The sequence below is a fragment of the Ictidomys tridecemlineatus genome, chromosome 1 (assembly GCF_052094955.1).
Source record: "Ictidomys tridecemlineatus isolate mIctTri1 chromosome 1, mIctTri1.hap1, whole genome shotgun sequence".
In the NCBI taxonomy this organism is placed as follows: domain Eukaryota; kingdom Metazoa; phylum Chordata; class Mammalia; order Rodentia; family Sciuridae; genus Ictidomys; species Ictidomys tridecemlineatus.
Genome location: NC_135477.1, coordinates 30,100,847 through 30,121,871, shown reverse-complemented (window position 1 = coordinate 30,121,871; position 21,025 = coordinate 30,100,847). Strand labels below are relative to the sequence as shown.

The following is a 21,025-nucleotide window of genomic DNA, read 5'->3' as shown; positions in this document are numbered from 1 at the left end:
CGTTTGTGTCTGCCAGGCAGAGGCAATAGTTCACTCAAACCAAATGCAGGCGGGACACTGAACTACCTGGGAAAGCCAGGGAAAATCCAGGAAAGCCACAGCTAGGGCTGCAGCAGGACCATTCCAACCAGGATCACATGGTGTAAGGGGCGTCGCTGTGCATTGAATTCCTAGCTCTTCTGTTCCTGCCTGGACTTTGTGCTGGATGGGAAGGAGGAAATGAATGAAGGCAAGCTGGGCCTAGCAGAGGTCATGACTCAGAGCCCTCACCCACTGACAAAACCAGGCCTGTGACAGGCTGGCCCATGACCCGTGAGAAACCCAAGCTGAGCTAACCACTGCAGGCCCTGACTCCTGTCCCACTCTAGTGAGAGCCTCATGTCACAGACAGAGCAGAGGGCCCCATCCTGCAAAGCAAGTGAGCCAAGGAGGCTGGGCTGGTGTTGTTCTGGTGCGGCTTCATTCTTTCTCAGTGGATCGTATTTGTGAGGTGGACCGTATATACCAGCGAGAGGAGACCTCAGATAAATTGAAAATGAGAGCTAGAAACACTCAGACCCAGAGCCATGGACACTGGAAGTAAAGACCCAACTGGGAATCAGAGCCACATTTGCTTGTGAGTCTCTCCTTGGGTCCTTCTCAGGACACTGGACACAGTGTAACAAGGGTCCTTGAGAGTGGACACAATAGGCCCCACTAGGGGACATCAGGACAAGGAAGAGTTACATACTCTGGCTGTTACTCTGTGTGGGTGGTAAAGATGAAAGGTTCCCCGCCCCCAGATGAAGGAGCACAGCACTGGACCCTGCAGGCTGAGGCCTGGTGGAGTGGGCTGCCTGCTTGCCCACCTGCGCCCTTGCAAAGGGAGACCCATTGACCTGTGCTTGTGGACACCCCTCCTCATGCTGAGACTGGGATGGGAGAAGATGTGGCAGTGGGAGTCCTCTTTCCCTTGGTCCTTCCTGGGTTTCAAGACTGTCATACTGCTGTCCCCAAGCAGCCATGGGTGTTTTAAATGCAAGACCTGCAGTGGAGGCTGATGGTTAGCACAGGGGACCCTGCCAGCTCCTCGCTGTTCAATCCTGGGTGGCTCCCTAATCTTCCACGTTCCAGTTCCCTGTCTCTAAAGCAGGGATGACAAGCCTCTATCCTTGCTAATGGGGGACTGAGAAGGTTGGGCACGGTGCTAAACAAATGTGGCGGTTACCAGGATCCCTCAAGCGCTGTAGCTTATTGAACTCTGCCTGAGAGCCTGACCCTGGGGCGGATGAGGGGACGCAGCTCCCTCTCTGTCACTCACTGACTCACTGACAGCTTGACAGCAGGGAGAACGGGCGGTTCTGACCACACCCCCGAGCTCCAGGCCTGCCCCCACAGTTCTCCATATTTAACTTTTGTCTCTGCCTCTTCTTAACCCAAACTGCACTTTCAGGATGATAAAGACCACAGCCTGCAGACACACATGCGTGTACTCCTGCACAGGCTGCGCACCCTCCAGGTGTTTAGCAGGAACAGCCCAAGGACATCAGCTGAGCCACCTCCGATGATTCTAAATATTGCCCTGGCAGAAAGTTCCGTGGTGGGAGGTGAGATGGGAGAAGGCAAAGAGCTCCATAGTCTGGACCTTTGGGGAGGGATCGCCCTTGCCAAAGACTTCATTTGCCTGAATTCTAACACTGGCCACGTGTAGTTCACCCCAAGGAAAGGACACTGGCCAACTCTGGTTAAGGTTCACACCTGGTGATCTGGACCTTGGGTACAGGGCCTCTAACTGTTCCCTGCCACCACATCTCCAGCTTGTGGCACTGCTGGGTGATCCAGATCGCTAGAAAGTACAAAAGTGTAAATCCGCTTTCCATAACCTCAGTTTCTGTATCCCAGGATCCAACCAACCCTGGAAGGAAATATTAACAGAAAAATTGCATCGGTGCTGAGCACATGCTGAATTTTTTCATGTCATGTCTCCCTGTGACAATCCTTCACCTAACATTTATATAGTGGGTCTTGTAAGTGATTTAGAACTGATTTACAGTGCATGGGAGGATGGGCTAGGTGATATGCAAATTTTACACCCCACCCCCCCCCACCCCCCCTCTATAGCCGGGACTCATCTGTGGTCTTTGATATCAGCAGGGGTCTTGGAAACAATCTGGAGGACACTGTTTTCACTTTGAGAAGCTGATTTGACTTTGAATAGGGGGCGCTGATTCTGCTGAGGAGCTGGAGAAGATTGAAAGCAAAGGGTGGGCACGGACTTCAGGCTCTGCTAAGCATGTCCCACCTTCTCTAGCTCTCCTTACCCTGAGATCTGGCTGCTCTGTCCCCTGGGGACAGGGAGGAAGGAGCAGGGAAATGCCTCTTTCCTAGTCAGGACTCTGTTTCCAGTGGGAAAAGAAGGTCATGATGGTGTGGAAATCGGGTGGCCCATGGGTATTGATGGAGAAGCTAGAGTCCAACCTTTAAAAGGAATTTTCATAGGAGAGAAGTCATGGGGGAGAGAAGAAATGGGGGATGAGGCAGGGAACTACAGGACACAGAGATAGACAGTCAAAATCCCAGAAGAAAGAAGAAAACTGAAGTCCACATCAGGGATTGCATGTATGCTGACAACTACACCCTGCTGCAGACAGAACCCGACATGCAGGGGGCGTCTCACTCAGGGGAGGCCTTCCCGAAAGCCTTGCAAAACTCAAGACAAAGTCAACCAAGGATGGCTGCCCGTCTGTTACCAGTCAGGTGTCACCACCTTGGCAAGTGCCGCAGCACAATTCACTCCTAGGAAGCCAGCGTTGCAGGTGTTTTTTGACAGGAAGGTAGATGTTATTACAAATCTGGCTTCAACAGGAAGCTTGCTAATGTTTTAATAACTTGCTCTTCAAATTTACATATTCAAATGTACATGAAAGTCAGCTATAATGTACCTGTTTTAGTAAGTTTCATTGAAAAGCGTTTTAATGGGCTGGTGGTTGGAGATCCCCTAAGGCAGCATTCATTCCCCCCACCCAGAGGTTCCTTCCAATGGCAGAGCTCCCTTCTCAACCCTCGCAGGGGCTTTGTTCTTGCTACGCTGGCCTCGAGATGGCAAAGGAAAAACTCTCCTCTCAATGGAAACAGTGGCTCTTGGAGGTTTGCAGAAGAAATGGAAAGCGTGTCCAAAAATAATAAAAATTGCCTCTCTCTTCCCCTCCTCTGTCCTGTGCTGTGAAGAACTCCCAGGGAGCACAGGGCAACTTGCCTCGCTGTGTCCCAGAATCACTTGGTAGCTTTCTGAGGAGCCAACTTCAGATGAGCTATCTACTTCTGCCCCACTTGCTCCAAGGCAGGCAAGAGACAAAGCAGCCTCAGTGCTGCTGAAAATAGCAAGTCACCCTGCCCCAAAGTGGAGCTGAGCCTCCAGCCACAAACCTTGATCCACTTCAACCTGATCATCCGTATAGCATGGGGACAGGATCTCAAAGCCACCCCACCTGGCAGCAGCATGGCTTTTTTTAATGGTTGGTTTGTCTTTCAAGGAGAGAGGGGAGTCTCAGCATTGGCTGAAGAGTCAGAAGGAGGGAGGCAAACCCTCTCAAGGTTTTGCTGTTAAGTGGCTTTGGAACTCAGCCTCTCTGGTGGCTAAATTCTTTTTCTGCAGAGGGGGGATAAGACACTCGCTCACTCAGCTGCCTCTCCTGCTGTGTCAGGTGGACTCTGGATTCGAGGACAAAAATTCCCCTGCCTCCGTTCAGCCCTGTAAAGGTTTGGTCAAGAGCCTGCTATAAGATCGCAGACTCCCCTGGCGACCTTCCTGATGTCTTGTCATTTCTTTCAGGGGTTACTTTTATACTGTGACCTTGTGGAGTCGACATTTGAAAAGCTCAAGACGCCTAGCAGGAAGGTGGATGCTCTAGATCATTTTCAAAAGTGCTTTCTGATTCTAAAATTGCACCATCAGAGAGTGGACAGCGACAAGGCCAGCCAGCAGGGAGGGAAGAACTGGAAGGCCATCCGTGTGGACTTGGTCATGTGCCCCTATGAGCGCCGTGCCTTCGCCCTGCTGGGATGGACCGGCTCTCGGGTGAGTGCTACATGGACCCACAGGATGATGTTGGCCTTCCAGAACATGTAGGCCAGCTCTGCTGGGGCCCAGAGGAGAGATGACAGCAGGTTGTATTAGATCAGGCATTCCACCCACACACGGTCATGCCAGATTCACTCAGGACAGAGGTTCCTAATGTGTGATCCCAAGAGCAGCAGCTGCAGCCTTACCTTGAAATAGGTTAGACTTGTAAACCCTCCACCCGACGTACACTTACTGACTCGGGAACTTTGGGGATGGAGTTTGAAAAGCCCCCTAGCTGATTCTGAGAGCTCAGGCATGAGACCAAGGAAGCAGAGAAACTAGCAGGTGGTGAAGAGCACAGGTTGGGCTCACCCTGCTCCACCTCATACCAGCCAGGTGATCTTGCACTCAGTCTTCCCATAAGGGAAATGAGGGCCGTGAACTTGGCTACCTCCCTAGGTTCCAGGGATTTAGAGATGATACTCTCAAAGCCCAGCAGCACCAGGTGTGTGGTCAGTACTGGATAAACAGCAGCTCCTGGCTCCCATCATTTTATGCTCAAGGAGAGGGAACCATGGACTCAGTTGCTGTGACATGTGCTCAGCCCTCCCAGCCGAGCTCCTCCTCACTCTTGCACCTGTTTCCCAAAGTAGCCAGTTGTTGCCTGGAATGAAATGGAAGGTTTTAAACTAAATAACTGCACAATGTAAATGGATTGTCTTTGATTTTGAATTAAATGTTAAGTATCTTTTCTTTGGGCTGGAATATTCTCAGCACAGGATCTTAGCCCTGGGATTTCTTATCCAAATCAAAAAATGTCAACTGGCAATGAAATGTATCTTTTATTCACACACACACACACACACACACACACACACACACACACACACACAAAAGATGAAAAAATGAATTAAAGATACACCATAAATGTAATTTGTCTGGTAGACATACATCTTTGGAAACAGAGTGTGTTGAGGAAGGGGACAGTACTAAAAGGAAATCTTTGTAAGGTCACACAAGGTCATGCCAGTTGGGATTCACAGGCTAAAATGGCTTCCCTTTGCTTAGTTTGTTTTTAAGATAAAATGTTTTCAGCACATTCTGGTCTCTTTTCTCAAGAGTTCTCAGAAATTATGGCTATTGGTTTTACAGGACACTGGCAGAACACCAAACTCACCCAGATTTTAGCAGGGTGACTACACAAGTTATTAAACCTCTCAAAACCCTAGTTGTCCATCTGTCCTTGTTAACAGTGATGCCCACCTCATAGCCCTGCTGCCACCTGGGTTAAATGAGATGCTGCATGAATTTAAATGTGCCAAGGGCTCAGCATATATAAAGCTGGGCTAATTTGTGATTATCTTTATAATCTTTATGTCACTTAAGTGACACACTTATGGTGTGTTTTGCTGACCTCTACTGGCTCTCATCTGGCGCTCTGTCCTCAGGGGATAAGTGTTGGTGAGCAACTAGGATTGGTCTAGTCTAAAATTCCTGGTCCAGTCTAGTGTCACCTCAGCCCAGGGATAGTAACTACCACAAAGCTTCCTTGGGATCTTTGGGCCCAAGGACTTCCTGAACAGGGTCCATCTGCAGGAACACACGAAGCTGAGGTTTTCTGAAGCCACCCAGGTATGGTATGCCCTCTAGACCGTGCCTGAGTTCATTAGTTAAAAACCAAGAGAAACGTCTGTTTTCCCCTGAATCACATTTCTTCCAAGAAGGTCTGCTGAGCTGGTCAGCCTGGCTTTATTTCCTGGTGTTGTAGTCAGGTTTCTTGTTGCTATGAGCAAAAGACCTGACAAGAACAACGTAGAGGAGGAGAAGTTTATTTGGGGCTCAGAGTTTCAGAGGTCCCAGTCCATAGACAGCTGACTCCACGGCTGTGGGCCTGAGGGGAGGCAGAAGATCCTGGTGAAAGGGGATGATGGAGGAAAGCCACCCAGGACGTGGTCACCAGGAAGCAGAGAGAGGGCTCCACTCACCAGGGAGGAAAGATAAGCACCAAAAACACACCCCCAGTGACCCATCCCATCTAGCAATAGCCTACCTTGCCTACAGGTACCTCCCAGTTAATCCATCCCAGTGGATTAATGCACTGGTGAGGTTAAGGCTCTCGTAACCCGAGAATTTCACCTCTGAACTCTCTTGCATGATCTCACACGTGAGCTTTTGGTGGACACCTCATATCTAAACCACAACAGCTGGAATTTCTTCAAAAGTATGGATCATGTATGTTTATGTCACATGTTGGGAGGAGGCACACAAATGATTATGGCCAGATACCTACTTAAAAAAAGCATCTCTTCCTTAAGCTACCTTACTTCCATTTGCCCTAAAATTGTCATAATAAACATGAACATCTACAAAGAGCTCACGTAACTGTGCTGTCTAAAGCTTCACAGTGCACAACTTCCACACGCATATGCAACAACTACGAAACAGCCCAACTCTGCAGTCTGTTGGAGCAATGATACAGTCAGACTGTGCTACGACTGCTTCTACCAATGTGCACCTCTTGTTATCTGAAACATAACATCCTTGCCCTGTCTGTTTCACAGTACTTTCTTTCTTTATTTATTTATTTTTGGTACTGGGGATTGAACTCAGGGGCGCTCGGCCAGAGTCACATCCCTAGCCCTATTTTTTATTTTATTTAGAGACAGGATCTCACTGAGTTGCTTAGCACTTTGATTTTGTTGAGGCTGGCTTTGAACTCCCAATCCTCCTGCCTCAGCCTCCCGAGCTGCTAGGATTACTGGCATGCACCATCACACCCAGCTAACACTTATTTTTAACGTATCCCATAATTAACTTATTTCCTCTGCTACTGTAAATCACCTATGGCCCCTGCTAGATTCTAGGCTCTACCAGGCACACTGTCTTTCTTTTGTTCACTGTTCATGTTCCAAGCACCCAGAACACAGCTGAAACTCAGCAAATATTTGTTAATAATTTCATTACTCTCCAAATGGCAGACACAGTGTAATTCCTAATGGGGTATGGAAACTGCTCCTCAGGCTTTCACAGAGGAGCTCAGGAATACAACTGTCACCCAAACACCCAAACAGCAGGGCGGAGGATCCGGGACAGCCCCTCATCAACTCCACTTGCCCCGGCCTCACCTCCACCCCCAGTCTCACCAGCTGGCACCAGTCCACAGGTGTGAGCCACACAACCCGGCTAAGGCTGGGGGAGGAAGGACAGTGGCCAGGGCTGGGAGGTGGGAAGGCGGTGAGCCAGGCTGCACTCCTGAACCTTCACAGACCTGTCTATGCACGGTAATCTGCTTCTCCCCAATTCTTCCGCAAGTCTGGCCCCATCTCCAGCCAGGACTTCTGCTGAACTGTCTGCTCAGCCAGGGACAGCCGGCTTCCCTGATAGGAACTCACCTGTTGCCACTAGAGGGCACAGTTACCCAAGGCATTCCAAAGACAAAATTTCTAGACCTTTGCTTCTCTCAGGAAAACCAGCTTCACAAACGCTATTCATTATTCTCATCTTCAAAGCTCTCTTGTCCTCTTAGGCTTTGGGTTTTGCGGGTTTGCTCCCTGAAGCCTCAGAGCCCAACTCTTGATTATAAGAGAAGCCATTCTGGAACAGGTGACTTCACAGAATCTTAGAAGGAGGAAATGGCAAAGCCAGAGGGGAATTTATCATGCCTATCCTCCATCCTTTGACCAACCAAGATTCAGAGAGGCTGGGTGACTTGCCAAGAGATACACAGCCAGATAGGGACAAGAATCCTGGAATAGGATCCCCTGACTCCTTGTTCTCTTTTACAATAATAATATTCAAATTTTAAAGTAAAATTATTTATTTTAAACCTGGTCCAGTTTTACTTCTACACATGAGGCATGATTTGCCTAAGGAATGGGGTCCTGGGCAAAATACCTCAGGTTCCTGTTCTCACCGAGCTTACAGTCCAATGTGCTCATGGGAGCACAGGGCTCTGCCATCAGTTTCTCCCTAGGAGAGAAAAATCACTCTGAGAACATTTAGTGGAGGTAGATATTTCACTAGAGGGTCCCAGCCATCTCTCAACGGTGAATACTGAGGACATTCTGGACGTGACATTAATTTGTTCTCATGATCACTTTCCAGCAGTTTGAGAGAGACCTGCGTCGCTATGCCACACACGAGCGGAAGATGATCCTGGATAACCACGCTTTGTATGACAAAACCAAGGTAGTGCTTCCTTCCTGACATGGGAAACTTGGGTCCTCATCCCTAAGACTGGCCCCTGAGCACTTTCCCTGGACTGATTTTAGTGTCCAATTACATTTCATTTGCTGTGAGTGTCCCATTCCCAGCTGATCACAGAAGAGAGCAGCTGGAAACACCCCCCACACACACACACACACACATGCAGCTGACAGTCCCCACCTGGCCCAGAGTGCAACTCAGGGTCTTTGGGTTCAAAAAAAATAAGCTAAAGTAGCCCCCAGAGCCAGGGGAGGCAGTGAACAGACTGGGTTTGCTATGTCCTTGGTGTTTGTAGTGAGTGGCTTCAAAGAAAACCAGGGATCCCCACAAATCACAAACACCCCTGATTACCCTGCAAATGCAGAAGCAGTAGCATTCTGAGTGGATAAAGGAGAGAGACAGAGCTGCCCAGAGAGGGAGACGGGCAGTTGGCTAGGCTCACGAGCTATGTGACTCGTGCGCCATGCACACTAGCCTTGCTGTGGTCATGATCCAGCTCACGCCTCAGGGTTACATTACTTTACATGGATTACGAAACACCCAAGATTCAACTGTTGTAATCAGGAGCACCACGGTCTGCTCTTATAGCAGTCAAGCACACAACACTAGGTTCTGAAGGGGAAGACGACAAAATAACTAGAAGCAGTGGTCCTTGCCCTCTAGGAGTTGATCGTCCAAATGAGATGTATTTAGTTAAGATGCCTCAGTTTCAAGGATGAACAGGCAAAGGAAAGGGAACTAGGCTGCTTACTGCAGTGTCTAGGGGTAACATTGGCTTAGGTGTAGCCGTATCCAGGTGCTCAGGCAGGCTTCCTGTGATGTTATATTCATTCGCAGGCCAGCTTTTTCCATGAGTCCCATTCTCCAACAGAGCAGAATCTCTTTCTTAATAGTACCAGCAAGAAAAATCCTAGCTGGTGCTGTTAACTCTGATCTGCCAGGCTTGTGCTGTGTGCTTCTCCCTGGAGGTGAGAGCAACTCCATCTGACTTTCATGGGTTGAGAGTAGAGAGAGGGGATTTCCCAAAGAAATTCAAAGTGCTGCTCACAGAGAAGGAGCTGTAGGTGCTAGCAGGGAACCCCCAGAAGCTGAGCATGTGGGTGGAGATAGATTAATATGATATAATTTAGAAAGACAAATTAACACATAATAAATAATTTAAGCAAATAGGTACCTTCTATGTGCCCAGAACTGTGCTATTTACAAGAAGATACGTGGAGGAAGAGAGCAGTACTTGGTCTTAAAGAGATCAGGGGGTGGGAGCCTGGTGTGGTTGGGAACAGATGCAGAAACTAGAGAACTCAACACTTAGTAGTTAAGTGTCCTAAAAGTACTAGCAGCACATGATTCTGATTGCACATTAGAATTATCCAGAACTTTTAAATAGAAAGATGACAGGACCTCTCCTGAAGCTTCAATTTCTTTGGACAGGATGTGGTTCAAACTTCAATTAAAACAACAACAACAACAACAACAAAAAACAGCTCCATCTGGTGGTTCTAGTGAACAGCTGTTAAGAACTGCTAATGCCTTTTGCTTAAATGGAAAGATGTCACAACTTTATCTTAATTCACTAAGTATCATTGTTTTAGTCAGCTTTTTCACTACTCGGACTAAAAGATCCAGCAAGAACAATTTCAGGAGAGGAAAAGTTTATTTGGGGGCTCACAGTTTTGGAGGTCTCAGTCCATAGACATCAGGCTCTGCCAGGGTTCTGCCCCAGCAAGGTCCAGGGGTCCAGGGGTTCCTGTGGTAAGTAGCGCAAAGGAGTCGTTCCGTTGGAGCAATCTCCAGAGAGAGAGCTCTAATGCAGCTTTCTCTGGGTCATTTATTACAATTTTTCTCATCATAATGGATTCAGAATACATCATTAATTACACAATTTCCAAATCTTGCCAAGATGTGACATTTCCTTAACAATCATTAGGGGTATAGAAAAATGTGACCTCAATTTACATTTTTCCAGGATGTGACGTTTCCTTATTATGGGTACAAAATCATTAATAAAATGCGTCACTAATTTGCATTTTTTAGATTTTACCAAGATGTACTATTTTTCCCAAGATGTACTATTTTCTTATTAACAGATGCCAAACTACATAACCGGACTCTAAGTCTCTTAACCTGTTATTAACCTTTAAGTTTAAAGTACATCTGTACTTTATTTCCAATCTAAAATTCCCATCTAAAGAAGTCCCCTTAAATCTTATACAAAAGTCTATAAACTATTCTTAAAGCATCTTAAGAACCCATACAGCTAAAAACTTAAGAATTCTAAACTTAAGAATCTAAATAAAATAATATTTCTAACATTATTCTAAAAATATGTCTTATAAAGCTACTTTAATTAATTTCCAAATTTATTCTCATAAAACTGGTTGGGCTGCTTTCTCAAAGAGTTTCTTTGTTTCTTAGACAAGGTGCACTATTTCTTATATCTTTGTAATCTTTCTCACTGAAACGAAAGTTCTGAACCCCAGTCCACTTACCACCAACATTAACTATGCTTAACATAGGTCCCTATGTGAGGTAAAAGAGGATTTATAGAAAGGGGGAGAATGTATCTTTATTTGCCTTAACTTTCCTAAGTGTATAACATAACTTTCCCTTAACGAACAAAACTACCTATGGTGGGCTTTGTGCAATAAACATAATGACTAGACTTTCTAAGAGGCCTGAAATATGGGCTTGGGTTCTTAGTTGATATAATCAGTGTGGTACCTAAAATTCTCATGACCTTTTGGAGAATGATTGTTGTCCATTATCAGTTGTGTCCTCAATGTGCTGAGATAGTAGAACAGTCTTATATTTTATCCTCGATATACTGAGAGGTAGTAGAATAGCCTTCAAGGCATGAGCTACCTGTTATGTTCTAGCCATCTGAAATTTAATTTGGTTTGGCATTAAGCATACTCATGCTTCCTGTCAGGAATATGAGCATGAAAATGAAAAGTCCCAATTACATAAAAAAGGGTCTCATGGTCTCGGTTTCCCACTAGCACGGCTTTGCCAGCATTCATCAAGGTCACTGTGACCTTGTCAAGACAGTGGGAGGGGGAGCACCTTCACCAAGGCTCCATTCCTGGGGCCCAAGGTGAGGCAGGACATCATGGTGGAAGAGTGTGGCTGAAGGAAGCAGCTCACATGATGATCAGGAAGCAGAGAGAGAGAGAGGTCTCCACTTGCCAGAGAGAAATATATACCCCAAAGCCACAGCCCCAATTCCCAACCTCCTCCAGCCACACCCTACCACTTCAATTACCATTCAGTTAATCCTAATCAGGGGATTAATTCACTGATTAGGTTAAGACTCTCACAAGCCAATCATTTCTCCTCTGAACCTTCTTGCATTGTCTCTCATGTGAGCTTTTGGGAGATACCTCCCATGCAAACCATAATAATCATATTCTTGGATGGAAAAAATGTAAAATTTACAGAAACTGGTTATGATGACTTATATATTCAGAAGCAAAGTATTTTGTAATAATTCATTCTAATAAGTTTTACAAGTCACATTTTCACTGTATCTGCACTGAGATGCTTAAGAAAAATAACTGAATGCACATTATTTCTTGTTATGTTTTCAGAGGATATTTCTCAAAGCAGAAAGTGAAGAAGAAATTTTTGCACATCTGGGATTGGATTACATTGAACCATGGGAAAGAAATGCCTAGGGAAAAGTTATCAACATTTTGTTCCGGTTCTTTTCAGGTTAAATAAATTATGCTTCATATTTGCAAAGGATTCCTTAAGAAAGTTTGGAATTCTTTAGGACTTACTGAAATACAGATTGCTACTAGAAATAAGCTGCTTTGAGACATGATAAGGAAGCGTGTGGTAATGGCTGTAACAGACCTTTTGTGCAACCACGGTTTAGAATTCACAATGCATTTTTCTAAAGAAATGGGGTTGTCACTGTGACCCACCAGGGAACCACTCAAAACCCACTTTGCCCTCAGTGTAACTGTAACACTGGTTATCTTCAATAAAAATAGGAGGAAATGGGATGATGGTGTCTTCTTCACTCAATTATCATAAAATGTTTCTAAACACAGGTGAAATAATGGAATAATAAAGAGCTTGTGGTTTCTCTTAAGGGGACAAATGGGCTTGATTAGAACATGCAGAGACTCCAAGGGGGACTCTGGGCTCCTTCTGGAGCTTCGGGAGGAACTGGTGCTGACTGCTGACTGGCTCAGTGTACTCCAAAGCCAGCAGCTCTCCCACCACCATGGAGCTGGGCTCCGAGTGCCCCAGCCCAGGGCCACGTCACGGGTAGATCCTCCCTGCTCCCCATCAGAAGGAAGTGCAGTGTCCCAAGCCACCTAAGGAATAGCTCCCTCCTTTTTTCAAGTTGGAGTCCTTCTCAGGAAGGTGATCTCCTTAGGCTTTTTATCTCCGGGCACCCAAGGGAAGGGAGGGAGCCTGCTGCTCCCTTCAGGAGGGCACAGACTAGGCCCTGTGGTCTGAAGGGCCTGGAAGGCATCTGACCCAGATTTGGGGTCCTCAGCCGGCAGAAAAGCTGGAGGCAAACTCTGACGACCATTAGCCCATATTCAGGAAAGGAAAGCCAGAGGGGAGCGTTGATGAAGCCAGGGGGAAACGAGGTGGTCCTGAGGATGGGGGGAGGCCCCCAGCAGACCCGGCTTCGGTGGAGATTCACCTTCTTGGGAATTCACGTTCCTGTGGTCAGGTATTGCATGTCACATCAGGGCTCCACGGCTCACCACACCCCGCTCTGTGTGTGTGTGTGTGTGTGTGTGTGTGTGTGGTTTGACATTACCCAGGCTCCTCTTCCTGGGTAATGTTACTCCCCTAACCCAGCCCCACAGCATTAGCAGAATGTCCTGGGACAGGGTCAGGGAGTGGCTGGAGGATGGACCTTAAATACATGGAAGGCAAGAACAACCCACGCCCCCAGGGAAGTGAGGGAATGATTGCAACAGTCCTGTTAATGTGGGGAGATCCAGACCCCCTGCCTGAAGTCGTGGAGCACCTCGGACCACATGAGCTAATGTGTGCAGAAGGACACTCGAATCAAAGCTCCTCTAGACATCCCGTCAGGCTTAGAGGGGGCCTGGGACAGTGATCTCATGGAACCAAGGGTTGACAAAGGAGCACAGCTGGACATGCTGAGAAGCACACCTTGGACGAGACAGCTAGGACTGTCCACTCCCGCAGACCATCAGGGGCCTTGGGGATCAGACGCATCACATCATGGATTGTGATGCGTCTGATCACAATCCATGAGATAGTCTCCTGGCCCTTTTGCTGCTCCTGTGTTTTCCAGGGACAATATTCAAGACTGGCTGTGGTCATGGTGAAACTGAAACAGGGGTACCAAGGATAATAGGTGCACAATTCTGGGAGGCTGGGAGGTGTGGCCTGGGACAGAGATGCCCACCTGCTTGGCCCCCTCAGAGTCTACCCAAAGGAACCCTCACCATCTTGGTAACCAGAGAAATTATATCCTCAAAGCCCACTGAGGAGTCAGCAAGCAGGGTCAGTCACAGACCAGGGCCGTCAGGGATAGATACTTAGAATTCAGCTTTCTTCTTCAATAAATCAACATCCTCTCGGAGGAGAGGCCTGGAAAACAAGGAAAATGAACATCAAAATGACGATGATAGAGAAAAATAGGTTGGTTAGTGCAGAAGTAAGGGAGCTGTCCCCTGGAGGAGAGGAGCAATTGCCTGGATAGGACGATACAGGATAGAAACTCTAGGGTGTCCGGGGTTGTCCCTCCAGGCTGGGGACACAGAGGACAGATCCCAGCTGGTTTAAAAGAATGGGAGGATTTAGATCTTCTGCAGCAGTCCAAGTAAGTGCAGAGGACCCCCAGGTTCTACAGTCAAGAGGCAGCTGAGCCCGAACTTTCCTGTTTGGAATGAGCTTTTGGAAAGCATCTTTCCAAGACTTCTCTTATACACTTGAAAGAGAGGGAAAGGAGTTTTGTGCTGATCACAGAGGTTAAAGACTGGCAGCCCCTCTGCTAAAACAGCCCACAGGTGTGTTGTGTTTGGTCTTTGCTGTGTTTTAGGGATTTTTAAAAATTGTGACCAGTATTTAAAACTAGATAAAATGCACTTTTTTTTTTTTTCCCGGAGCTGGGGCTGTAGCTCTGTGGTAGAGCGCGTGCCTAGCATGTGTGAGGCACTGGGTTTGATCCTAGGCACCACATGTAAATAAATAAAGGTAAAAAATTACAACAACATTATAAAGAATGCACATTTAAAAAAAATAGCATGTATGTCTACTTTTGGAAAACTAGGCCGCACAGGCCTGTCTGTCTGCAGCAGGCATGTGGGCTCTGGGTAGGCTGCGACACCCGGCCACCTTCCCACTGCTTTCCTGTTGACAGCATCTGATCACAGTCCATGAGATAGTCTCCTGGCCCTTTTGCTGCTCCTGTGTTTCCCAGGGACAATATTCAATATTATTTTAGATAGTATGTAGATGAATATATTTATGCTGATATAATCAACAAATATTTATTGAGAGCAGCTATTTTTCTAAGTACAAATGTAGAACAGTGAACAAAATTGTCAGAATTTTCTATGATTATAAACATGAAGCTTACATTCCATAAAGGCATTTATTTTAATCTGTTACAAAAGCACAGTCTTCTGCTTATGGTGGGGATATAAAGCTTCCTTTTGTGAATATACTTGTCTAAGCTACAAAAGTGATCAGTATAGGGGCAGGGAGGGAATACTTCCAGAGGCATGAGGATGTGGCGAGAATGGGGAGAGAAAGAGGAAAGCAGGTGACTAATTTTTGGAGAGCATGCAGGTGGCCTTCCTGACTTCACTAACCAACTCCTCTGCTCTGATTCTCTGAAGGTCCCCACCAGTCAACAGCCCCATGCACGATTTTCCTCATCAGAGAACCTCAAAGATTCTAATGCTACTTTCTTATTTGAGAAACTCTGTTGGGGATTCCACAAATGCCCTCTGCTGAAATTGCATATGATTTTTTTGCTCTAGGTTAGAATTTTTTTTTTAAGGATTTATTGTTCTCTTTTTTAAAACATATTTTTCTAGTTGTAGTTGGACACAATATCTTTATTTTAATTTTATGTGGTGCTGAGGATCAAACCCAGGGTCTTGCACATGCTAGGCGAGTGCTCTACCTCTGAGCCACAACCCCAGCCCCTAGGTTAGGAATTTTATCAATTAGGTTGGTGACTGGTAATCAGAACTCAGCCGTCCCCAGTGCCTCCTACTATAGGAACAGAGTGCCCTCTAGTGGCTATTAAAAGAACCTTAGAAGGCAAATACAGATCTTTGTGGATCAAGTAAACCAAGAATGCAGAGCAGGACCTTAAACTCCTTCTGTGCCAACCCCCTCATTCTACAGATGACAGACCAAGATCCATAGACAGGGAGTGACCTACTCAATGTCACACAGCAAGTTAATGACACACATTTTTCCGATTTAACAGAGTCTGTATACAGGCTGGTCTTCCCCAATTACCAGCTCTGTGACTTTGGACAATATTATTTTTAAAAAATGCACATATTTTAACTTGTCCCTGAGACAAGTTACCTAATCTCTGAGACTTGGTTTCTTCCTCTATAAAATGCTGGTTCCTTTGTTTGCACCTTTCGGAGGATTAAATGAAGTAATGCTCTAAAACGTTTAAAGAATAATTTAGGGATCCTTTGGTTTGGGGATGGTAAAAGAACAAGCTGATAATCCCTCTGTGGAAAGGACAGTTGAGTACCCTGCCAGTAGAAGGTCCCAAGCCCCTGGAGCCAGAAAAGGAGGTGGTAGAGATTGAGGCAGTCAGCGTTTTGGGTCTTGGACTGCAGCCTTCCTGGATTTGGCCAGCGTGGGGGACAGGAGACAAAGCCCCAGTCAAATGTCTCCAGAGTTTCTGTGGAGGCTAAGTGCAGATTTATAGGACTTTAGGGTACTCACTGACCTTGATCTCTTAGGGACAGGTGAGAGCCATAGTTGGAATTGCTTTGCCTATTTCAAATGAATTTTTATCAACCAAATTCACTCTAAGCATTTCAAATTCCTCCCTCTCACAGTACATCCCTGTAGCAGCCCGGAAACTCTCCCAGTTACCAGTTAAACTCATTATTCTTAATGATTCATTTTGTGCAAACTTAAATCCTCTCTCAAAACAAAATTGCTTTACAGTCTACGGGCCCAATCAAATTCACTTCCTAGAGCCATCGGTAAAATTGGCAAAGTAACATCAATGCCATGTACTTCCTGCAGTTGGCGTAAAAATAAAACGAAATAATAGATAAAGAATGCTTTTAAAACTAAAAAGTGCTATAAATTTAAAAGAGATTAGTATTTGTCATATTATCCTGCCATAGCTCCAGCCCCTGGGGACTTCGTCTCAGAAAGGTAAGCCTATGACTGTAAAAGTAACAAATCAGTCATTTCAGACAGGCTGGCATTTATATCCAAGAGCAAGAATATAGTGTTCTGTCAAGAAATTTCTGAAGTACTAAGTGAGGGAGACCTAGTGACTCTCACAGTGGTGACCTTGGACTTGACTAGCACCGTAGCCTGCAATGCATTTGTGTTCTGCATTTCCGTGGTGTGTATGGGACAGTATTTTCACAAGAAACAAATCCAAAACATGTGTTAAGTGCTTTAGCCTCTCTGGTGAGGGGCAGGAGGCAGAGAGAGGTGTGATTATAGTCACACGGTGGGCATTTGCTCTCATGCAAATCTCATAGAGGGTACTTAGCCAACTGAGATGGCTATGAGTCACCAGGCAATGCAATTTTATGAGACTGCTGTCATGTACTTGGTCTGTTGTTGGCCGGAATGTCAACATGACATTCACTAACGACTGCAATAAGAACAGGAGTCTTTATATTTACCCATGGAGTTGCTGACTTTCTTTTCTTGTGTAGATGCTGGTGTCTGATACCCTTATCCTTTTACTTGAAGGACTTCCTTTAATATTCTGGTAGTGCTGGTCTGCTGGTAGTGAATTTTTTTTTTAACCTTTGTATATCTGATAAAGGTTTTGCCTTTTTTTAAAAGATGGTTTTGCTTCAATTCCCAGTACTGGGGAAAAAAAAAAAAAAAAACCTAGATCGGCAGTGTTTTTCCTTTGTACTTTAAAAAATGTTGTCCCGCTGTGGGGCTTGTGTTGTTTCCAGTGATAAATCGGGTATAATCCTTATCTTTGTTTCTCTGATATAATGTGATGTCTGCGTACACCGGCTGCTTTTACATTCTTATCACAAGTTCTGAACAATTTGATTTTGAAGAAGCTTGGTACAGATTTTTTATGCTTGGGAGTCTTAAACTTCATTGATCTGTGAGTCTACAATTCTCATTGTTAAAAGTTTCACTTATTATTTCTTCCAATATTTTTTTTTCCTGTCTGCTTCCTTTCACTTCAGGGACTTGCGACACATGTTTATTAAGCCAACTGATGTTATCCCATGGATTATTGGGATCATTGACTTGCTATTCTTTTTTCAGCCCCTTTTAATTTGTATTTTATTGGCATAGTTTTTATTGATGTATCTTTAAGTTTACTGATCTTTTCTTCTGCAATGTATAAATTTCTTTTAGTCTCATTCAGTATATTTTTCATCTCAGACATTATAGGGTTTTTTTGTTTTGTTTTGTTTTGTTTTTGGTGGTGCTGGGGACTGAACCCAGGGACTTGTGCATGCTAGGCAAGCACTCTACCAACTGAGCTATATCCCAAGCCCCTCATACATTATAGTCTTAATCCTTAAATGTATGAGTTGTATTTTTAAAAACGTCTCCCATGTCTCTATTGAACATACTCAATCTTTCCTCTAGCTTATTGAATATTTGGAATATAGTTAGAAATATTTTAGTGTCTTTGTCTACCAATTGAATCATCTATGTCAATTCCTCTTTTTAAAAATATATTTTTTTAGTTATCAGTGGATCTTTTACTTTATGTATTTTTTATTTATGTGCTGTGCTGAGGATCGAACCCAGGGCCTCACACATGCCAGACAAGCATTCTACCAAGAGCCACAACTTCAGTCCAGTCAATTGCTGAATACCTAATAATTTTCTACCTGATTCTAAATGCTGTGAATTGTACCCTGTTGTAAGCTGGATATTTTTGTATTTCTGTAGTTTTCTTGAGGTTTGTTCTTGGATGTGATTAAGTTACTTGGAAACAGTTTGATGTGTCCTCTTCTTGCTTTTAAGTTTTTTCAGGCAGGACTAGAGCAGCCCTACCCTGGTTTAATGTAGGGTTAATGTTCTTTCCTGGAACTGAGACAATACTCTTCTCAGAATTCTACCTGCTTCCTGATTTTTTTCTACTCTTGCCATTTGGGAACAGTCACTGTTCCCGGTCCTGTGTGAGCTTGGGAGTCTTGTTCTCCATAATTCTTTTGTGTGGTTATTTTTCCAGCCTTGGGTAGTTTGTTCATGTGCATGTTCAGGTCAATACACAAGGAGGACCCTCTTTAGACCTCTGAGTTCTGTCTTTATGCAACTCCTTCCTCTCCAGGACTCTGCCCTGCAAATTATATTTACCTAGGCCTCTGTGAATTTCCAGCTCTTTCTCATCAATACACATGCAAAGGTCATTTGGTAGGAAGACCATGGTGTCTGAAAAGCAGAGAGAAGTCCCATGTGACAGGAAGGACCATGGCATCCAATGAGCACAGAGAAAGCCCTTGCTGCTGGAGGATCCCAGGTATCTGAGAAGGAGAGAGGAAGACCATATCGCTGGGAGGGGGGGGCACAATTTGTGGCATCTGAGGGCAGACAGGAGACCCCCATGGCTGAAACAGAAGAACTAGGCTTTCCATGTTCTCAAGACAAAGACTCAAATTTGTACTTTGGCTTTCATCAGTGGATAATTGATGGTGATCCAGAAGGGTCTAATTGATCAGCAAGTCAGCAATCAATTATTCAATAGGATTTGTTTCCACTCACAGTCAAATCTTTCCACTGGGATGAGGATATAGTTCAGTGGAAGAGTGCTGGCCTAGCAGACACAAGGCCCTGGGTTCAATCTCTACCACCACACATACATGCACACACACACACACACGCCTTTCAACTTATTTTTAGCCCTGCCAGTGTAACTCTATGAAAATTGATTCTCTGACATTACATATCAGTTTTTAAGCCTAACAAGTCACAACCAATCAATCCTTCAAAGGTTCCTATCAATTTTTGAATTATTTCTACATCCTATTGGACAGATTCAGCCTTCTTACATCATATTCCCCAGTCTCACCTGCCAATTTTGGTTTTCATACATTGCTTAACTTACTGGAGTTCAGGTGACCTGGCAGGTGAGAGGTGGCTTCCTCGCTTTACCTGGAGACACAGCACTGCTGAATGTGCTCTGACGTAACCAGACTTTTGCTCCCTTTGGAGGCTGGAAAGGTCATACTTATCTCTAAATCAGGTATTGAAAAAGGAAAAAAAGAGAGCTCAGATTATTCTTTATTTAAGCCCAAGAAAAAAGACTGTCTTATATTTTTGGCTGTGAGGCTAAGCCCCTCCAGGAGAACTTTCTTGACATCATGGCCCTGAGTGGATGGGAGATACACATTCATGAGCGTGGAGAGGCATTTCCAAGAAGACCCAGTTGTCTTCAGCTTTTTCATTTGGTCTCCAATGTTGTCTTGGGACCTAGCATTTCACTGACGTAGGAAAGAAGCCAGTGCACGTGAGTCAACTCAATTCATACTTAATAAAAATTCTCAACAAAATGGTAAGAGTGCAAAGATTGTATGACTTGGCACTCTTCCAGAAATTAGTCATTATGATGTATTTAGCATTATGATGTTGCAACAATAAATTCCACGAAGAAAACTAGGAAGTAACTTTTACTTCTTGGCAAAATTATAGGTGAAACAAGTGTCTCTGTCCACCTGCAAGTCAGGAGCTGAGGAGGGCCATAGAATTCAGAGGATTGTGCTGCTGGGGTGGGGAGTGCAGGGAGACAGAAAGGGGTAGGGAGGGGCTTTATTTTGCCTTGTTTGTGAAAAACAATTAAAATGTCTGAGCTGGGTGGATGTAATCTTAAAGACAAATCAATCCAAATATTCGTGCTACATGAGAAACAGGTCCCAAACACATTGTATGAGCTGACCAAGATCACTCAGCTTAACACCACCCCCGTGTTGGAGAACCACAGCTTCCAACTTCCAGTCTCAGTCTCAGCAGTCTCATTACAATACTGGGTCTTCCCTCCATGACAGACTGAGGAACTGCCATCAGTCACCCTGGCTGATACAATGCCTGTACAGGAATGTCTCTGGGATAATCTTAGTTTTTTATCTTATACTTTCATGTAGAAAAAGGAAAGCCACACATATTTTGTAGGTTCATAAAAATGACTTTACTTTCCACTTTATTCCAAAATAAGTTTTTGTGTATACAGCAGAAAAAAATTACAGAAACACTGAACCTTATACTGTTTTTAACAGAAACAATTTGAAGTTAGGATTCCAAGCAATGGATTGTAAGTAGAATTAAATAAATGATCCCAAAATGCAAGCCGTACCTCACTTAATAGGCTGCAAGGCTTTTTGACATGGCTATTACAATGCACTGCAGGGTCAGAGGATGAAAACTGCCATCTCCATCTTATGAGTACAGAACAGAGGCTCCGGGAGATCAGCAGTGTGTGCTCGGGCTGAGTCACGAGTATCGAAGTCACAGCTGACTCCTCCGTAAATCCAAGGTCCTTCCCAACATGTAAGAGAAGTAAAAGTACCAGTATCCCTGGCCACATCTGCTTACAAATGGCCAAATCTTCCTGTCAAGGGAACTGAACCC

At 45.0% G+C, this 21,025-nt stretch overlaps 1 protein-coding gene across 9 annotated transcripts in view; it reads left to right on the top strand.

Annotated features, from left to right (window-relative positions):
• The window catches only part of Dntt (DNA nucleotidylexotransferase), a 193,361-nt gene extending 181,106 nt beyond the window's left edge, over positions 1-12,255 (top strand). For 7 of the 9 annotated variants that reach the window (XM_078034178.1, XM_078034156.1, XM_078034224.1 and 4 more), the window contains 3 exons: positions 3,812-4,057; positions 8,147-8,230; positions 11,836-12,255. In XM_078034178.1, coding sequence (XP_077890304.1) covers positions 3,812-4,057; positions 8,147-8,230; positions 11,836-11,922 — 417 coding nt within the window. In that variant the 3' untranslated portion in view covers positions 11,923-12,255. The remainder of the gene's footprint in view (positions 1-3,811; positions 4,058-8,146; positions 8,231-11,835) is intronic. The other 2 variants (XM_078034290.1, XM_078034353.1) reach the window with 1 other exon arrangement.
• Positions 12,256-21,025: the final 8,770 nt, after the last annotated feature.